We start from the raw sequence: 20,443 nt of genomic DNA, 5'->3' as shown, positions 1-20,443 counted from the left end.
TTAAGTACTTTGAGCGCTTACAACTAGGGGACAGAGGTGTCAGCTGTGGCTCAGTTCTTAGCACCCTCGCCTTTGAATCAGAAGGTTGTGGGTTCATGTCCCACTCCCGGAAACCAAGAACTGTGAACGTACTCAAAAGAGTTACAAATAGGGGACAGAGGTGTCAGCTGTGGCTCAGTTCATAGCACCCTCGCCTTTGAATCAGAAGGTTGTGGGTTCATGTCCCACTCCCGGAAACCAAGAACTGTGAATGTACTCGAAAGAGTTACATACGATCTGTTGATAACTTGAAAGAGTTACAAACAGGGGACAGGCTGGGACACTGGGTGTGTGAGGTGAAAGCTGTGAGATTGAACAAAGTCAGTAAACTCTTTCTCACTCAAGAAAAGCTCTATATCTTGGTCTTGACTTCACTAACTGGCTTGGACTCTATTAACACAAAACTGTTTCCAGTTTCCAGTAGGGAGGACACAGATTTAAGATAATTGGCAAACAAGCCAGTGGGGAGATAAGAAGAGAATTCACTGCCTGATAGACCAGCTGTAACAGTAACTTTCAAAAGGGAATTGTTTACATACTTGAGTACAGGCTACAGGGGAAGAGCAGAGGGGTGGCAGTAATTGGATAGCTCTTTTGGAGAGACAGCACATCATGACGGGCTGAATGGCCTCCTTCTGTGCTATATTAGGATTCTGTGATTCCACTGTCCGGGGTGTGAGATGAGGGCACCTCCTTAGTGAACTGGCAAATACAAAACTTGGCAGATGCCCACCTAATCTGCCTCCCATTGCCACCAGGGTGAAGCACACGCACACTGTGACATCCATCAACCCCGTTCTGCCTTCCCAAGCCAGACCGTCAGTCTCTCAGGAACGGCATTAAAATTCCTCAACTAACTTGCGAGGTTGGGGGGGGGTCGGTGAAACTGTAGGAAATTCTGCTTTAATGTGCAGTAAGCTCTGAAGAAGGCAATTCAACTGCAAAAGCAGGCACCTTTCAGATAAAACAATGTGCCCGGCCACTTCAGCAAGGCATAAAGAAAAGTGGGTGGCAAGGTTAGGAGCGTTGGCCCAAAGACAAGTGTTCTAAACAGGTTCTTTGAGAGGGATGTGACAGGGCGGTGGGGATTAGGGAGGGGATTGTAGTTTGGCAACTAAGAGACTAAAATCTCGATCATCAATGGCTGGGGACAAAGGGAGGGGAGACTCGCTTAGAGGTAGTGGAACGCAGGGGCTGCTGGGATGGGAAACATTTTTCAAGAATAAGAACTATGCTCCCTGGACTGTAAGTTGCTTTTACCTTGTCTATAATTAGCAAACATTGCAACGAAAGTTCAAAATGAACTGATAGTTACATCAGTGCAACTGTACCCCTGTCTACAATTCTACGCAAACAGAAACAAACACATCAACTGGTGACTCTGAAAGCTATTACTGAAAGTTGATACTTCACTGTAATCGTATTCTATCCAGTTACCACTCTCAAATCTAAACCATTTGGATCACTTAAAGGTTTAAGCGTTTATATGTCCACAAATGTCATGCTTTACTACTTGAGAGCTGCAGTGCCCTTTCACTGGAGGTAGTGGAACGGAGGGGCTGCTGGGATTGAAAAGGCTGATCACGTACATAGGAACGCAAGGCCCGGAAATGCTCGGTGTACCCAGGGAGGAGACAGGGGGATCAGTGAATTAGTTATATTCACGCCTGGTGTCTTCCTTACACTGGCAACTCGCAGCTTCAGTAGTCACAGTAAATTGTGGATTCGAGGGTGCATGAAGAAATGATGCGTAAATCCACCTGTGATCACCTCTGTTTTACTTCCTTCCGATATGCAACTGCGGTGAAGTTCTTGGTTTGGAGGGGAAGGGTGCGGAGAAAATGGATCATTAATAACCCATAGAAGAATATCCCAGACTGAAGGGTCTGTCTTTTTACTACCTCATTTTAGGTCTACCCTTAAAATACAGCGCTAGTGAGGGCATCAGTTGGATGCATTCCAAACTCCTCTGCCAGCGAGATGCATTATAGAGGCCATTTCAGCCTTAATTCAGTCTTGTGTTCCCACACAAGGCTGTTAAAAAAGCAGGTGGGGTCATTGGATTGATAAACCGATGCCTGGAACTCAAAATCAAGGAGGTAAAGTGGAATGTTTACAAATCACTGGTTAGGCACCGGATGAGGTAAGGTCGTAGAGAGGGTAGGTTTACCAGGATTTTACCAGGGATGAGGGACTTCAGTTTTGTGGAGAGAGTGCGGAGATTTGAACTGTAGTTCTTAGAGCAGAGAAGATTGAGGGAAAATGTGATGGAGGCCTTCAAAACCCTCAAGGGTTTTGGAAAAGAAACTAGAAAGAAAGCGTTTCCAGTGACAGGAAGGTCAGTAACCAGAGGGACACTGATTGAAGGGAATTGGCAAAAGCACCGGAGGCCACATTAGAATCCTTTTTTTTTTAAATGCAGCGAGTTGTTGTGATCTGGAAGGCGTTGCCTGAAAGGGCGGCGGAAGAAGAATCAATCGCAACTTTCAAAAGGGAAATTGGATAAATGTTTGAAGGGGGTAAATTTGCAGGGATATGGGGCAAAGAGCAAGGGTGGGGTGGGGGGGGGCGGAGGTGGGGGGGGGAAGTGGGACTCCATAAGAACATAAGGAATAGGAGCAGGAGTAGGCCATTCAGCCCCTCAAGCCTGTCCCGCCATTCATTAAGATCATGGCTGCTCTGCCCCAGGCCTCAACTCCTCTTTCGTGCCAGGTCCTCATAGCCCTCAACTCCCCGATACTTCAAAAATCTATCTACCTCCTCTTCAAATACTTTCGGTGATCTAGCCTCCACAACTCTTCTGAGGTAGAGAATTCCGGACATTCACCACCCTCTGAGAGAAGAAATTCCTTCGCGTCTCGCGTTTTAAACGAGTGTCCCCTTATTCTGTAACCATGTCCCCTAGTTTGAGATTCTCTCACCAGATTCTCAATATCTACCCTGTCAAGCCCCCTCAGAATCTTGTAGGTTTCAATAATATCACCCCTCATTCTTCTAAACTCTTAATGAATAAAAAGGCCTGACCTCTTTAGCTGTTGGATAGATCTTTCAAAGGGCTGGCATAGGCACGATGGGTTGAACAGCCTCCTTCTGTGCGGTAGGGTTCCATGCTCATTAGTTTGTTGAATTGTCACCATTAGGGGATTTTATAAACCAGATAACTATTAAGGGGATTATGATTTAAACTCAATTAGTGGGAACGGTTGGGAATTCATGAGGTTGAGCATGTTATGTCCCCAAAACTGGCTGCAGCCCAAACTTCAAAACAGTCTCAGTGAACTCAAACTGACGCGCAGATTACAATAATTAAGATAACCGCGGATGCTCAACAGGCTGATAGGATTTACCCGTAACACTTCGACTAAGACCGGCATACCTGGTAGATTTTAATTTCAGTGCCTGCGGATTAATTTTATTATGAATGAAGCCCATTTCTTCAGATCCACCAAACAGCAAAATTAAAATCCCCTCATCCATGATATATGGTTCTGATGCCAGAAACGGAGAGCTTATAGCTGTCAGGAAAGGTTGAACAGGCTGCGGTTCTTTCCTCTAGAACAGAGAAGGCTGAGGGACAGGGGTGTGCAGGGGGGGTGGTGGGGTTGGTGGTAGGGGGTTGGGTGGGGGTTGACCTTTAAAATGATGAGGGGGTTTGATGCTGTAGACGTAAGGCAGATGTTTCCGCTTGTGGGGGGAGACCAGAACTAGGGGCAGAAATACCTGGAAAAACTCAGCAGGTCTGGCAGCATCGGCGGAGAAGAGTACAGTTGACGTTTCGAGTCCTCGTGACCCTTCAACAGAACTGGTACAGTTCTGTTGAAGGGTCACGAGGACTCGAAACGTCAACTGTACTCTTCTCCGCCGATGCTGCCAGACCCTGCTGAGTTTTTCCAGGTATTTCTGTTTCTGTTTTGGATTTCCAGCATCCGCAGTTTTTTGTTTTTACCAAAACTAGGGGCCATCGACCTAAAATGGTCACTGATAAATCCAATTGGGAATTCAGGAGAAAAGTCTTTACCCAGAGATGATTGAGGAGAATGTGGAACTCGCTCCCACAGGAGTGGTTGAGGGGAATAGTATAGATATATTTAAAGAAAGGAATAGAAGGATATGTTGATAAGGTGAGATGAAGTAGGCGGGGGAGGAGGCTAGAGCATTGAACAGTTTGATTAAGGGACCTATTGCTTTGCTTTACGTTACTCTGTATTGTGATAGACTTTGAGGCTTCCTAATTGCTTTTGCCCCCGAGCTGTTGGACGGTCATGCTCAGTATCTCCTTACCCCTCCTGGTGGCTTCTAATGTAATAGCAGAGTTGTGATAATGCTGATGCATTTAACCGGAAGCTGGGTAGTCACAGGAGGCAGAAAGGAATAGACGGATATGCCGACAAAGTGAGATGAACCGGGTTGGGAGGAGGTTCATTTGAAACACTAACACCGGCATTGTGGGTCAAACCCTAATAGGTCAAATGGCCAATTTCTGTGCAACGCTCACATCCTTACTTTCCACAGATGATGGAGGTGGATGTCCAATCAGTCAAATTTTTCCATGTGACCCCTGGGAAGTTTTATTTAGGGAGGAAGTTGAGAGATAAAGCAACACCCTTTCATACCTGGCACCGGTTGCCGGCTGCAGAGTAATACACCCTTATTCTGTGCAGCTTTGAACACAGCTCAACCTCAAAGGGATATGCCGTTTGACCACACCAGCCATCCTCACAGCAACTCTGAGCGAGGTGCCAATTTTAATCGCAATTTGTGCGTGTGGCAGAGAGACCTGGCCCAAACCCGAAGCTTTGCTCTCCACAGGAGACTTCCATTTCCACTCCCCGGCAAAGGCTTGGGTTTGACACCAAGCCTCAACGATGGCAGGGCAAGAGAATTCAAACTGTACAGAGGTAGGAATAGGCTAGATCTTTTTTTTTTCATGGACTAGCGAGGCTGGTGTGTTTTGGTGCTGACTCTCCACCTTCAAGAGGGAGTGGGAACAGGTTCCTGACTGGGGCAGAGCTTACATGACATGGAAGGTGAGTTTATATATAGATTACACTCGGGGGCAGAATTTTGCGCTCGGTGTGCGGGCATACGCCCGACCCCGCTTGAGCATAAAATAGCACTTGATGACGTTGGGCGAGCGTCCCGACGTCATCGCACACTCGCACGATATTTCGCTCGGCGGACGCGCGCACAAGAGTTAGCAGCATATCCGCTGGCAATTAAGAGACCTATTAAGGCCATTAATGTTGCAATCGATGGTGATTTTTTTTGGTGCCCGTCCAACATTACGGTCGGCGGGCGGGCGAATCGGCCAGGTGGCCTTTGCCTTTTTGAGGAAACCTCATCCAAGGGCGGGATGAGGTTTCCGATAGGAATTAACGAAAAGATCTAAAAAAAAATTTTGGACAGAATTTACAACAACCGTATGTTCAGGTGACAGATCCTGAGGCGTAGACATTTTTATTCAGCATTTGAAAACCTTTTATTTCTGGCTCTTGAATTCTCCAGCCCTCTGAAGGCAGCTCTCTCCCCTTAGGGAGCTCGCTGTGAGCGCTCCCCACCCCACCCCACCCCCCCCCCCGTGCGCCTGCGCTGACTTCGGCGCTCGCCCTCCTCCTGCCCCCACCCCGGCAGCGCTGAGCGTTTCAGCATACCTTTCCCGTTAACAGGCTGGCCAGCGTGAAATCGCGGGCGGGGGCGGGGGGGCCGAACGCGGGCGGCGACCTGGTTTCCCGGCCGCTCCCAGACCTGCCGACCACGGCAACGCGCCGATCTCAAAACTCTGCCCTTGGTCTGCCCAATCTCCTGCACTGGTTTCGATCGGCTGTAAAGGTCCGAGAGGAATTTTCCGGGTTATGTTTTCCCTTAATGGTCCCAGTGTTTTTATTTTCCCTGTGTCTTTTTTTTTTGCCTCACCCGTGGGTGAGGGCGAGGGTTGGAAATGCTTGGGAGTCACCATGCTCCAGCTATCATGAGTGTGGGGCAGGCTTGACATTTTTTGCCAGCCCAGCATTTTCTTGCATCCTGAGCGATTCCAACACAATTCCCGACAAGCGTTCGTCTGTCCCAGTGGAATTGAATATGTTTCAGACTGATGAATGTATTTATATATCTGTATTATATTTATGTCTGTGTCGGTGTTATTTCCAATTAACTTGTACATAGGTAACTTTTGGCAAATGAATAAAACCAAATTGGTGAGATTAATATGAAAACAACACATCAGAATCAACATTCAAAGAATAAAGACAGTGTCATATCATTTCCGGAACCATTGTTTCCAGTGTGTATTAACAGGTTTGACATTACAGTGAGGAGTTGGACACTCCGTCGCCCCAGACACAGTCCATCTGTTGTTTCTGGGCCAGCAAACCGAGCTTGCTTGGTAAGGAAAGTACAAGAGATTTAAAGCTGCCGCCGGCCTCTTGGGTTAGACTGCATTTGGTACCCCGTGCCCGGTTACTGTCCGAAAACCTACCGTCCTCACAGCCCAGTGAGCGGTGCCCCCCAAAGTCTTGACGCTGGAATGTTGCTGATTCTGGTAACATGAGGACTGACCCGCAAGAGTTCCTGACACAGGCGGCAAACCCTCCCCATCAATGCCTCCGAGTAGGCCAGGAATGTGATGATGCCAACCTGAGAGGGTACGGTGGGCAGGGGTAGGGGGGGTTGGCGCTCAATCACTGCACTTCCCCCTCTCCGCTCTCTTTTCTCGTGGCACTTTACAGGATGGGGTTTTTTTTTTTCTTCTCCCAGTTGGCATTCCCCCTTTTTTTTCTTCTTGAAATGATTCTCGGTTTAGACAATGCTCTCTTCCAGTTCCTCGGAGCCGTAGAAGGCCCCTTTCTTGCCCGTCACCTCAGTCTCGGCGTACTGCAGCAGCATCCCGTGGACAGACTGGCTGCGCTTAGTCCAGATGACGCTGAAGCGCTTGGCATAACTGTAGCAAGTGGTGGCGGCAATGTCACCCATATCGAAAGAGCAGCTGCGTTTGGCTCTGGACATGGCCGCCGTCGGGCAGAGCTGGCCGGAGCCCGGGCTGGCCGAGGTGGGTGTCTCCTCCGACCCCGGGGCACCAGCCCTCGGCCCCGGGCCTCGCTTGGCCTGGCCCCTTTCGCTGCCGGCGGCTGCGCGCTCGCCCCCTTCTGCTTCGCCCCTCTGCCTGGACCGGAACTTCCTTCTCGGCGGCTTTGCCCGGTTGTGAGGCGCTGAGTGCGGCGGAGGAGCCGAGGCCGACGGAGGAGGGGGAGGCGGTACCGCCTTGTCGGTCGGCTGCCCCGTGGAGTGAAGTACCATCACCCTCCTGCGCGACAGCATCCCGTTGGCAACCGGCTGGCTCCCATTGGTCTGCGAATACACGTCACTGACCTTGGGAGACTGGGCACTGCCACAGATCTTGTACTTGACCATCATGACCACAGTGAAGACCAGCAAGGTGACGACAATGATCCCACCCACGATCACAGTCAGCGTGCCGCCCAGGAAATGGGCGTGCAGCAGGTGGCAGTGCGGGTACTCCTCCGTGGTGCCAAACTGGGCGCACCCGACGACCTTGGTGGCTGCCAGCTGCGTCACGGTGTCCCCGTAAATCGCCAGGATGCACAGGTCATAATCCACACCCGAGATGAGGTTCTTCAGGATAAAAGCTTTGCTGGTCGACGGGATAATCCTGAAAGGGTCGAAGAAAGACATAAGAGATCGACTGATCAAAACCCACCCGGTGCTTACACTTTAGTCCTGCAACTTCAGCCTCACACACTAGAACTGGAAAGAAAATCATCTGAAAGACCTGCTCCAGCCTCTGTCCAGCTGCCCAAAGGTGTGGCATATTGAGGTAGACTGAGGCTCCATTTACACATAAACAGGACTGTAAAGATGTACGATCCTGCGTCTTTACACGTTGGCAGAATCAAGTTTAAACAACCACAACTCGTGCCTGAAACCTTTGTCCTTCTTGGAATCCAGAGAGCTGGAAGTTATGTTGCAGTTTATAGCCCTGGTCTGACCCCACTGTGTTCAGTTCTGGACACTGCACCTCAGGAAGGATATATTAGCCCTTGGAAGGGGGTGCAGCCCAGGATTGCCAGAATAATCCCCGGGCTCAGAGGGTTAAATCATGCACAAACTTGACTCCCTCGAGTTTAAAAGACTATGCGGTGATCTGATTCAGGTTTAAAGCGATTTGACAGGGTCGATGCTATTTCCTGTGGGCCAGGGGGTGGGGGGACGTGCAGGACAAGGGAGAAGAGTCTGTGGGCGGGATCTTACGGCTCCGTCACAGCAGGGGCAGGGCCGTTAAATGCGGCGAGCCAAACGCCCACTGACTTCGGCAGGACCGTAAAATCCCGCCCTTAAGATTCAAGCTGGGCCATTCAGGGGTGATGTCAAGAAGCACTTCTTCACACAAAAGGGAATGGGAACCTGGAACTCTCTCCCGCAAACAGCCATCAATTGAAAGTTTCAAAACCAAAGTCAATAGATTTTTGTGAACTGAGGATATTAAGGGTTACGGAAGCAAGGGAGAGAAGGGGGTGGGGGGTAAATGGAGTTAAGACACAGCCTCGATTTAATTGAGTGGCAGCACAAGCTCAAGAGGATGAATGATCTCCTCCTGTTCTGTGTATTAAGGAAAGGCTGGATGAAGTAAGACCAAGGTTCAGCTAATTTGCCTTTTACCATCCTGGTTGTCACATGATATAATGATAATAGTGTTGCTGACTGATCACAGTGATCGATCTATTGATTAGTCTATCAGCAGGGCCTTAGTGAGATCGCAGTTGGAGTACTGTGTGTAGTGGTGGCCTCCTCACTTAAGAAAGAATATAATTGCATTCGAAGCAATTCAGAGAAGGCTCACTCAGCTGGTCCCTGGGATAAAGGGGTTATCTTATGAGGAAAGGTTGAGCAAGTTGGGCCTACACCCATCGGAGTTTAAAAGAATGAGAGGTGATTTTATTGAAACGTATAAGATTGTGGTGAGTGCTAAGAGGATGTTTCCCTTTGTGAGGGAGTCTAGAATCAAGGGACACGGTTTCAGAATTAGGGGTCTCCCATTTAAGACTAAGATGAGGAGAATTTTTTCTCTCAGAGGATCAGTAGTCTCTGGAATTCCCTTCCCCAGCGAGCAGTGGAGGCTGGGTCATTGAATAACTGAGTTAGACAGATTTTTGATCGACCAGGGAGTTGAGGGTTATGGATACAGGCAGGAAAGTGGAGTTAAGGCCACAATCAGATCAGCCTTGATCTTATTGAAATGCAGAGCAGGCTCAAGGGGTCGAATGGCTTACTTCTGCTTCTAGTTTTTGTGTTTGCGTTCTTGTGCCAGACACCAACGTGAGAACCCCCCCCCCGCCGCACCCTCCTCCCAAACCTCCCCTCAATAAAGCTTTGGGAGCAGAGGTCTAAATTCACTTTTTACTGCATCAGTATGCTGGACCAGGCAGCGGGCGGTCTCACAGTTTGCACCTTGCCGTTGGCCATCTCTGAAGCCGCTATCACCAGGTGATGTGTTGAGGCTGGATTATTCTATACGTCTGCTTCACACACTGTCAGCAGCTTCAGGTAAGACGACATTAGAGGCTGCAAGTATATTGTATCTCTTCCCCCCCACAGCCACTTGCTCAATTAAAAATTACTAGGGTTTGGAAAGTGTGTGTGTGCGTGCACTTGTGGAGGGAGTGAACAGAGAGTTTTCCCGGTCTGGTATCCGAGAATGGTCTGGAGTCTGTAACTCTAGGACTGCAAACACTTTAGGAAGGATGGCAAGGCTTTGGAGACAGTGCGGAGGAGATTTACTGGAATGGGACCAGGGATATGGGGACTTCAGTTAATATGGAGAGACTGGAGAAGCTGGGATTGTTCCTCTTAGAGCAGATACGGTTAAGGGGAGATTTAACCGAGGTGTTCAAAATTATGAAGAGTTTTGACAGAGTAAATAAGGAGAAACTTGTTCCAGTGGCAGGAGTGTGGGTAACCAGATGAAGATGGTCAGCCAAAGAACCAGAGCAGGGGGGGGATTAGTTTCTTTTTACACAGCGAGTTGTCGTGATCTGGAATGCGCTGCCTGAAAAGGCAGATTCAATAGGAATTTTCAACGGGGAAATTGGATAAAGACTTGAAGGAGAAATTTTCGGGGCTATGGGGAAAGAGCCGGGGAGTGGAACTGATTAGATAGGTCTTCCACGCTCACGATTGGCCAGATGGCCTCTTGAGCTGTGTCATTCCGCCTATCGAGATGGTATTGTGCAAGGGAAAATTATGAAGCGTTATAACTTAAATGCACTGTTCTCCTGGCCATCATTGTTGCCTTTTTAGTACAAGGTTTCCTCCCACGTGCTGAGTTTAGGCAGCTTCCCCGTGGAGGCCAGCTCCCCGCACTCAGGCTGCTGTCAGGCAGTGAGGGGACTGACACACCGTCCAGTTCTTCTTCTGTAACTCGAGTAGGGAGAGGCTGTGCAAAGTTGGGCTCAAACCATATCCTGATACGCTCTCCGATTCTATGTCTCACGGCTGCAGAAAATGCAGAGTCACCCAGTGGAAACTACCTCCAAAATGCAGAATTGAAAAAGCATGTCTTCATGCTACAGGGCAAACTATTTTAGACCAGTGGTTGCTCCCCCATGCGGTTATACATCGAGAGTTAAGGCCAGGCGTAGGTTAGAGGGCAACGGGATGATATAATCAGCTACACTGATCCGAAAGTCTCACTTCTTAAAATCATATCCGGCCCTTTTATGTATCCTCCACATTTAAGTAACGAGTGTTCTGACCAATACTTAGCTCTGCGTCACCTTCATCTAAAACAGATTCACCGGCCATTTATTTAACTTGTTTCTGGGACCTTGCTGTGCCTGGAAGTGTTTACCATCTTATGACAGTGACTACAGGTCGTGAAGGGCACTATACAAAGGTTTATTCTTCTCACGGGTAGGGAGGGTGTAATCACCGCCCAGGCAGGTTTAGGAAACCCAGGAACAGGAGCAGGCCCATCTGGCACCTAACCCTCCATTCAGTCAGACCGCAACAGATCTGTTAACAGCGACCGTTTCCATTTTGCAGGTGTAGCTAGGAACCTATAATGGAAAACTTAGACGGGGAGTGTGCCTCAATACGAACATACGAAACAGGGGCAGAAGTAGGCCATTCGGCCCCTTGAGCCTGCTCTGTCATTCAATAAGATCATGGCCGATCTGTTTGTGTTTCGAATTCCACATTTCCAATTGCCGCCAACTTAGATTCTTGTTCGGCAAGGGAATCCATCTACCCCTGCCTTAAAAATATTCAATGACCCCCACCTCCACTGCCTTCTGAGGCAGAGAGTTCCAAAATCGCACAAGCCTCTGAAAGAAGACATTTCTCCTCATCTCTGTCCTAAAAAGGCAACCCCCTAACATTAGAACAGTGTCCCCACCAGAGGAAACATCCTTTCCGCATCCACCTTGTCACGACTGTTCAGGATCTTATGTACTTCAATCAAGTCACCCCTCACTCTTCTCAGCTCCAGTGGAAACAAGCCCAGCCTGTCCAACCTGTTCTCATAAGACCACCTGCTCATTCCAGGTATCAACCAAGTACACACCTCCTCTGAACCGCCTCCAACGCATTTACATCCTCTTTAAATAAGGAGACCAAAACTGCACACAGTATTCGATGTGTGGTCTCACCAATGCCCTGTATAACTGAAGCATAACATCCTCACTCCTATGTTCAATTCCTCTCGTAATAACATATAACATTCCATTAGCCTCCTTGATTACATGCTCTACCTATACTAACTTTTCGTGACTCATGCGCTAGAACACCTAGATCCCTCTGCACCTCGGAATTCTGTTGCCGTACTCTGTTTACGTAATACTCTGCTTTTTTATCCTTCCTACCAAAATGAACAACTTCACATTTTCCCACATTATACTCCATCTGCCAGATTTTCAGTGTAAAATATTAATATGTTTTGGATTGATTGATCTATACAATTGGGCTGTCAGGGCTCTAAAAGAGCACAGTGTTAGTGACTAATGCTGACTGGTTAGTCAGTGACTGCAGCCACTGTTCTGGTTCTCAGGATGTGAGCAATGTTTTTATTACATAAAATTACACTAAGTTTACAGCACAGAAACAAGCCGTTCAGTCCATCTGATCCTCGTCAGCGCGTGTGCCCCCCAGAAGCCTCCCCCAACCTTACTTCATTCATCAGCAGATCCTCCCAAGAGGTTGCCCAGCTCTGCTCGCCCCGAGCACATGCAGTCAAACACACACACACACAATGTGGGATTGGAGTCAGTTGCCCCCACAAACTAGATAAGGGGCTGAAGGGCATCATCGAACCAGTGGGGGACATTATGACAATTTGACAGCTTCTTTGACCATTTTATCTGGTGCAAACCCAGAGATGACCAGATTTAGCAAGTTCAATTTTACAAACCCCCCTGGTGGGATTTGAACTTGGACTAATGCCAACATGTAGCCATGAGGCCACCGAACCACAGCTCACTTGACTGTGCTCGATAGAGTGGCCGTGCAGCAAATGAGCCAAAGGTGCAAAATCTGTTTAGTCAGTTGTTAAATTTTCTTTCACCAGTAATACGATCAGAAGCATATTCAGAGGGACGGCATTCACAGTGATTGTTACACTGAGTTTCTGAAAGGAATCTCACCAGGGTCATGGAATATCATCCACTCACGCCCCAGTAATGCTCCCCCACAGTAACATCCACCCAGAAATCAACCCCGAGAAATACCCCTCAGTAATACTCTCCAAAAAATGCCCTCCAGAATTACCTCCAGAAATAAGCCCCCAGAAATACCCCTCAGTAATACTCTCCAAAAAATGCCCTCCAGAATCGCCTCCAGAAATAACCCCCAGAAATACCCCTCAGTAATACTCTCCAAAAAATGTCCCCCAAAATACCTCCATAAATACCCTTGCAGAAATACCCCCCAGTAATACCCTGTAAAAGAAAGCCCTCCAAAGTTACCTTTAGAAATACCCCTCCAGAAATAGCCCCCAAAAATACTCATCAAGAAATACCCTTCAGAAATATTCTGTAAAAAATGCCCCCCCAAACTTCCAGAAATACGCCCCAGAAATACCCCCCAAATATGTGCATCAAGAAATACCTTCTAGAAATACCCATCAAGAAATAACCTCGAAAAATACCCCCAAAATTATGCATCAAGAAACACCCTGCAGAAATAACCTCCCCGCCCCCCCGCCACCTTGTGAATACCCATCCAGAAACACCCCTGGAAATACCCTCTAGAAATACCCCCAGAAATAGCTCCTAGAAGTGCTGCCCGGAAATATCCTCCAGAGGTAACCCCAGAAATACCCACCAAGACATGCCCTCCAGAAATAACCCCCAGAGATAATACTTCTCCAGAAATGCAGCCCATAAAAACCCTCAGAAATTACCCCAGCAACACCCCTTAATAATTTCCCCCATAAATATACTCACAGCAATAGCCCAGGAATACCCCCACTAACTCCCCCCTCCTGTTTAGTCAAAGTGCACTTAAAGTAATAAGCCCATCACTGTACCCCCAAAAATATCTTTTCAGAAAACTACAGCAGTATTTACCCAATCAAGTTTGGTTTGAAGAATGGAATCTGATTTTTCACATCCCAGTGCCCAGTTGATTAAACCATTCAAAAACCTCTCAGCAGTGAAAAGACGTCGGCACACTAGATATCCAAACAGATGTTGGTGCCATTGGTAATGACTTGAACTTGGCTGAATGCTCGGGATCAGCGCGCATTTCTAAATACACGGAATTTCACACTTCAGTTCCGATTAAGCTAAAAAAAAGATTTAAATCTAAAATTAACACGAGGGCCAGAGTTCTTAGAATACAATATCTGAAATAGCACTGGAGGTTTGTAATGTGTTTAACAATGCTCTAAGTTACTTTACGACATATAAAAGATGCTGTAATGTTTTGTCTTATAATCTCACTGGCGTAATTGAGAGCAGCCCAGCAGCAAGTAGTGGTTACGTTGCTGGTTGAATGATCCAGGGGCTTGAACTAATAATCCAGAGCTTGCCAGTTCAAATCCCACTGTGGGAGTTCTGCGATTTTGAATTCAATTTTAAAAAATCCGAAAATAAGAGGGATTGTAGTTAAAAAAAAACCCAACTGGTTCAGTAATCTCCCCAGAGACTTGAGCTCATAATCCAGTCTGACTCTCCAGTGCAATGGTGAAGGAATGTTCCGCTATCTGAGGTGCTAAAAGGTTGAACTAAGCAGGCCCTGTCTGCGCTCGTACATTGATGTAAAACACGCTATGACGTTATTTCAAAGAGGAGCAGGAGGGTTCTCCTCAGAGCTCCTGGCCAGAATTTATAAGAAGATAAGGAAATAGGAGTAGGTCATTCACCACCTTGAATCCGCTCTGCCAGTCAATGATATAATGGCTGATTTTCTACCTCAACTCCGCTTTCCCCCATATCCTGTGATTCCCTTAGTATCCAAAAATCTATCTCTCCATCTGGGATATATTCAGCATCCGCAGATCTCTGGGTTAGAGAATTCCAAAGATATCTCACTGAAGAAATCTCTCCTTACTGCAGTCAAAATGGCCGCCCCCCCTTACCCTGAGACTCTAAGCCTGTGTTCTCGATCCCCCAGCCTGGGAGAAACACCTTAAGTCCCTTAGAAATTTTATATGCTTCAATGAGATTACCTTTCAATCTGCTAAACTCTAGGGAATATAGGGCTAGTTTATATCCAAACTCTCCTGCTAGGACAATGGCCAGGAGCTAGTCCCAGCAATTATACCTGATCTAACATAAGTAAAACGAATTCCCTGGTCATAATCTCATTGGTTATTTGTGGGAGCTTGCCATGCACAAAACGGCTGCTGCATTTCATACATTACAATGCCGACGACACTTCAAGAGTGCTTCAGTGGCCCTGAAGTGCACTGGGACATGCTGAAAACATGAAAGCGCTTTAGAAATGAAAGTCTCTCTGCCTTTTAAAAAAAAGGAAAATCTGCTGTCCTTATCCAGTCTGTTCCCCTGCATGACTCCAGTCCCACACCAATGAAATTTAATGATCAGGGCAACGAGGATTGGAAAATAAAAGGCAGGAATTCTCTAACTTGCCAGCGACGCCCACACCAATAGAGCGAATCATAATTTTTTTTTTAAAAATCCGCTGCTGTGAGGGGGCTAACAAACATGAAATACTGTATGGTATTCGTAACTTTTTGCTGCCGTGCTTGTTGCCATAGCGATTCTGTTCCATGTATACAGCAGCAGGCGCGTGCAGAGAAAAGGATTGAGAAGGTCAAGGCCAAGAAAGAGAAGCCATTTTTACCTATCAACCATAAAGGCACAAACTGCGCACAAAACCTATGCTGCACAATTTCAGGGGTACAGAGGATTGGGCAATGCTTTGTACGCAGGCCCCGTCTGCAGACTCAAAGTGTGACTGTTCGTCCTCGGTACAGAGTTGAGTTGAGGACAGAGGATTAACAATTCGTGACGCTACAAACTGAGAACAATGCCAAGGTAATTTACAACCTTCAGAAGGGCTGCCTGCCACTGTGTCACATGACACTGCCTCCTGTCACGGACTTTCCAACCATCGAGGGTTGCCTTGGAGTTTCCAAGAATTGACAGTTAATCTCCAGGACACAGGCCCAGGAGAAAAATCATGGGAATATTTTTTTAAAAAAATGCTCCCACCCTCCCCCCACCTTTTAAATTCCTCTGAACACTCTTCTAGATACCTTATAAAAATATATGTATTCAAATAGTCGCTTGCTGGTACAGAACTTGAGTATTGCTGAGAAAAGAGACATGCTGTCAAAGCTTTTCGTCTTGCACTCATCAGGACAGATTTGCAAGAATGCCAAATCTCAAAGGGAACAGCAATTTGGGTATTCTTGCAGATCTGTCCTGATGAGTGCAAGACGAAAAGCTTTGACGGCTTGTCCCTTTTCTTAGCAGTACTCAAGTTCTGTACCATCAGGTGATTATTTGTATACATATATTTTTATAAGTGATCTACAAAAGTGTTCAAAGGAACTTAAAAGGTGGGGTTGGGGCAACTTTTTTCACAAGAATACCAAATTGTTGTTCCCTTTGAGATTTGGTATTCTTGCGAATCTGTCCTGATGAGTGTGAGATCAAAATCTTTGACAGCATGTTCTCTTTTTTTTCAGCGATGCTCGAAAATATTTATGGTCATGGGGCTGTCTAACTGACAGTCAAGAGTCAACCAGCTGGATAGTGAGACTCAGTTCACTTTCTGATTGGCTGTGGGATGGGCAGGGCCCTGATGGGATGGAAATGTCAGGCAGCCAGCGGTGCGATATGGTGGCAGTGGGGGGCAGTCAGATGCAGCAGGTGGTGAAGCCGCCATAATATGTCCACCAAGAATTAGCAATCCTAACTCTGCATGGTAGGACTCACAACAACCCCTTATATTTATCTAACAGCTTTAACATAACAAAGTGTTCCAACTCGGCTTCAAAGGCTTGCTATCAGACAAAATAGGACAGCGAGATACATTAGGGCAGATGAACAAAAGCTTGGTCAAAGACGTAGGTTTTAAGGAGCATCTTAAAGGAGGAGAGAGAGTGAGAGATAGAGAGGTGTGAGGGAGGGAATTCCAGAGCTAAAGGCCTAGGCAACAGAAGATACAGCTACCAATGGTGGAGCGATTAAAGTTAGGCTGCTCAAAAGGCCAGAATTTGAGGAGCGCAAAAGTTCGGGAGGGTCGTAGAACTGCGGGGCATTACAGAGATAGGGAGGGGAACGAGGCCATGATGGACCTGAAATGGATGATGCAAGTTTTAAAATTGAGACCTTGCTGAACCGGGAGCCAATGTAGATCAGCAAGCATAGATAGGCAAAGTGGAGTTAGTGCACTTTAGGATACAGACAGCAGAGTTTCGGATGACCTCATGCTTATGAAGATGGGAGGCTGGCCAGGAGTGCATTGGGACAGTCAATTCTCGAGATATCAAATACATTGATGAGGGTTTCAGCAGCAAATGAGCTGAGGCAGGATGATGTTGTGGAGGTGGAAGGAGATAATGACGGAGAGGATGGGATCAGCTCAAAGTTAAATAGGACCAAAGCTTGCATCTATCTGCTCTTTCCCTTAACTTTCCCATTATTGATCCATACAACTACATTTGGAATAAACATTAACCTTCCAAACTTGACAAGCTGTAATTACACTCTCTCGCTAGCAGCAGTGCTTGTGTAACTGTGGACATGGAAACTGACAATGGAAATATCCATGACCATCACTGAAACCCTCACTTTCAACATTCTGGGTGTTCCTATTGACCACAAACTGAACTGGACCTGCCATATAAATACTGTAGCTACAAGAGCAGGTCTGAGCCTGTAAATTCTGTGGAGAATAACTCAAATCCTGACTCCCCAAAACCTGTCCATCATTTACAAGGCACAAGTCAGGAGTGCAATGGAATGCTCCCCACTTGCTTGGATGAGTGCAGCTCCAACAACACTCAAGAAGCTTAACGTCACATAAGACAAAGCACCCTGCTTGGTTGAATCCCATCCACCAACTTAAACATTCACTCTCTGCACCACTGACACACACTGGCAGCAGTGCGTACCATCTACAAGATGCACTGCAGCAACTCACCAAGGCTCCTTGGACAGCACCTTCCAAACCCATTGACCTCTACCACCTAGAAGGTCAAGGGCAGCAGACACATGGGAACACCACCACCTCGAAGTTCCCCTCCAAGCCCCACACCATCCTGACTTGGAACTGTATCGGCCGTTCCTTCACTGTCAATGGGTCAAAACCCTGCAACTCCCTCCCTAACAGCACTGTGGGTGTACCTACACCACAGGTTTTGCAGCGGCTCAAGAAGGCAGCTCACCACCACCTTCTCAAGGGGCAATTAGGGATGAGCGATAAATGCTGGCCTTGCCAGCGATGCCCACATCCTGTGAAAGAATAAAGAAAAAGGACTGATTGCACATCTTTGAAATGGAGACTAAATCATAATTGTGTGGATCAAATGGCACCAGGTCATAATGCTCATTTGGAGAGCCAGTGTAGACACGATGGGCCACATGGCCTCCCTCTGTGCCATTAAAATTCTGATTCTGCAAAGTCCAACTGTTTTATGCCCTCTTAACACTCCTCATCTGAAGGCTACACTTGGTCTTTATTTCTTGTGCGCAGCAGCAAGGGAGGTTATAGGGACAGGATGAAGCTATTCAGTCCTTTAAGCCTGTTCCACATTGATTTACGAGTGTAATGTAGAGGAAAGCACAGGTTCCAGGGATGTCATACATCTCTGGGTTGAGAGAACAATAACTAGTCGTCGGGTAGTACAGAGCTTGAATATTGCTGAAAAAAGACATTTTGTCAAAGCTCTTCATCTTGCACTCAACAGGACAATCGCAAGAATACCAACGTCAACAACCCATGCATTGGTACTCTTGCAATGCTCCTGATGAATGCAAGATAAAAATCTTTGACAAAGTTTCTTTTTTTCAGCAAGACTCAAGAACAATAACTGTTGGGACTTGGGTTCCTGATGCGGCCTCAGCCCCTCAGTGTATCATCCCCTGGTGACGTGGTGCAGTCTTTGCACTGCACTGTATAGATGGCCTTGACGGTTCTGCTATGGAGACACAGAAGTGACTGCTGGCAGGATGCAGCTGGGCTTACCTGTACACAAGTGTCTCGTCCACAGAGGAGTTGTACTGGATCTGGTACATCCACACTCCGTACAGGGACTTGGCGGCGGACCATCGGACCAGTGCAGTCGTGGCAGTCACGTCGACCACCGTGACCATCTTCTCCTGCCCCCGTCTGCCCTCCGTCCCGTTGGTCACGGGCTTATTGGACGTGGTGATGTCCGAGGAGCCCGGATCCCGGTGCAGGACGCGGATGGTGCCGTTGCCGCGGTGGGGCAGCGGGATGATTTTCAGGTCGGCCAGGGCCGTCGACTCCCCGGCTGCATTGGTGGCGAAGCAGGTGTAGGAGCCGTCGTCTCTCACCGTGGTCACGAGGATGTCCAGGGTGCCATTTCTGTAAGAGGTCATCCTGGACGAGTTCGATATGATTTTATCCTCGGGCGACACCCAGTGAATGATGGGCTCCGGGTCACCTATGGCCCTGCATTTCAGCGTCGCCCTCTGACCCTCGAGGATCCAGACTTTGTGGGTGTGCCGGGTAATCAGCGGGGGCTCGCAAATAAACTCCTCCTCCGGGATGTACCAGAAATACTTGCCAGCGAGGTGGGAGGGGGTCGCACAGGTCTCCATGTCGTCCTCCCGCACCAGGCGTCGTAGCCATAACAGCTCACAGTTACAGTGGAGAGGGTTCCCTCCAAAGTTCAATGTGATGGTGGAGGTGTAAGGGGTGGGACTTATAACTCCAGTCTGCGAGCGGGCAAACAGCGAGTCTGGAGGCAGCGTCTGCAGTCTGTTGGACGTCATGTCCAACCTCGCCAGCTTGAAGAGCTCCGCGAATGTCCCAGCCATGATATAGTCAATGAGGTTGTGATCCAGGTTCAGCATGTGCAAGTTGACCATATTCTGGATGGCCTCCCAGGGAACCTTCTGCAGATTGTTGAAAGAAAGATCGAGGTCCTCCAAGGTGAGCAAAAAATCATCAAAGGCCGTTTCCACGATGCTGATGAGCTGGTTGTTGTTAATGATCAGGTGCTGAAGATTAATCATCCCACTCAGGTTGTCGTCTTGAATTGCAGTCAAGCGGTTACTGTCCAAGTGCAATGATCGCAAGCTCTCCAGATCTGCGAAAGCAAAGGGCTGGATGAAACTGATTGTATTCCTGGACAGCGTGAGGTCCACCAGGCCAGACATGTTGAGGAAGTCCTGTTGCTCCACAACCCGAATGAAGTTGTCAGCCAGCCTCAGCTCCACTGTCCTGCGGTCAATGTTTACCGGGATGAATAGGAGCCCCTTGTTGGCACAAAGTGTACTGAGCGATTCAGAGAGGTTTTGACAGGTGCAGTGGAACGGGCAAGCCTCGGCTAAAGCTGCTATGCTCCCTACCAACAGCAACCCAAAGAGGAGCCTTTCCATTGTAGATCCGTTGGAGAGACCTGCAGGCAATGAACACTCAAGTTAGATCTGCGTGGAAGGAAGCAATATGGTCAGGTGTATGCATGCAGTCTCCAACAGGCTGATCAATAGCTGACCAATAAATCCTCTTACATGCTGCGCCCATTCCATCACTCCTCCTCTGAGTGCTCCTTAAAGCCCACCTCTGTGACCAGGCTCTTGGTCACCTGTCCCAATATATCTTCATGTGCCTCACTCTCTAATTTTCACAAAATTACAGAATCAAAAGAATTGTCACAGCACAGAAGGCCATTCAGCCCATCGTGCCTGTGCCAGCTCTCAGAGCAATTTACTGAGGGCCACTTCCTGGCCAT

At 47.8% G+C, this 20,443-nt stretch overlaps 2 protein-coding genes across 2 annotated transcripts in view; one reads left to right on the top strand and one right to left on the bottom strand.

The window, feature by feature from the left end:
• LOC144670407 (pyruvate carboxylase, mitochondrial-like) overlaps positions 1-20,443 on the top strand; it is a 1,036,891-nt gene that overhangs the window by 508,088 nt on the left and 508,360 nt on the right. The gene's annotated exons all lie outside the window — the stretch shown is intronic.
• LOC144670473 (leucine-rich repeat and fibronectin type-III domain-containing protein 2-like) lies at positions 6,298-20,090 on the bottom strand. The gene is made up of 2 exons (XM_078532969.1): positions 18,709-20,090; positions 6,298-7,705 (listed from the first exon to the last, which is right to left on the bottom strand). The coding sequence occupies exons 1-2, from the start codon at positions 20,088-20,090 to the stop codon at positions 6,835-6,837; spliced, it is 2,253 nt and encodes a 750-aa protein (XP_078389095.1). The 3' UTR covers positions 6,298-6,834.

This window comes from Cetorhinus maximus, chromosome 31 (assembly GCF_964194155.1).
Source record: "Cetorhinus maximus chromosome 31, sCetMax3.hap1.1, whole genome shotgun sequence".
NCBI classification, from domain to species: Eukaryota; Metazoa; Chordata; class Chondrichthyes; order Lamniformes; family Cetorhinidae; genus Cetorhinus; species Cetorhinus maximus.
This window is presented reverse-complemented; position numbering and strand designations above follow the sequence as displayed.

What these genes read in the sequence shown, in the direction of transcription:
- LOC144670473 (XM_078532969.1), bottom strand. Translation starts at nt 20,090, where the DNA reads ATGGAAAGGCTCCTCTTTGGGTTGCTGTTGGTAGGGAGCATAGCAGCT. An exon ending in GACGAGACACTTGTGTACAG is followed by an intron (nt 7,706 to 18,708) that starts GTAAGCCCAGCT and finishes CGACCCTTTCAG; the next exon opens with GATTATCCCGTCGACCAGCA.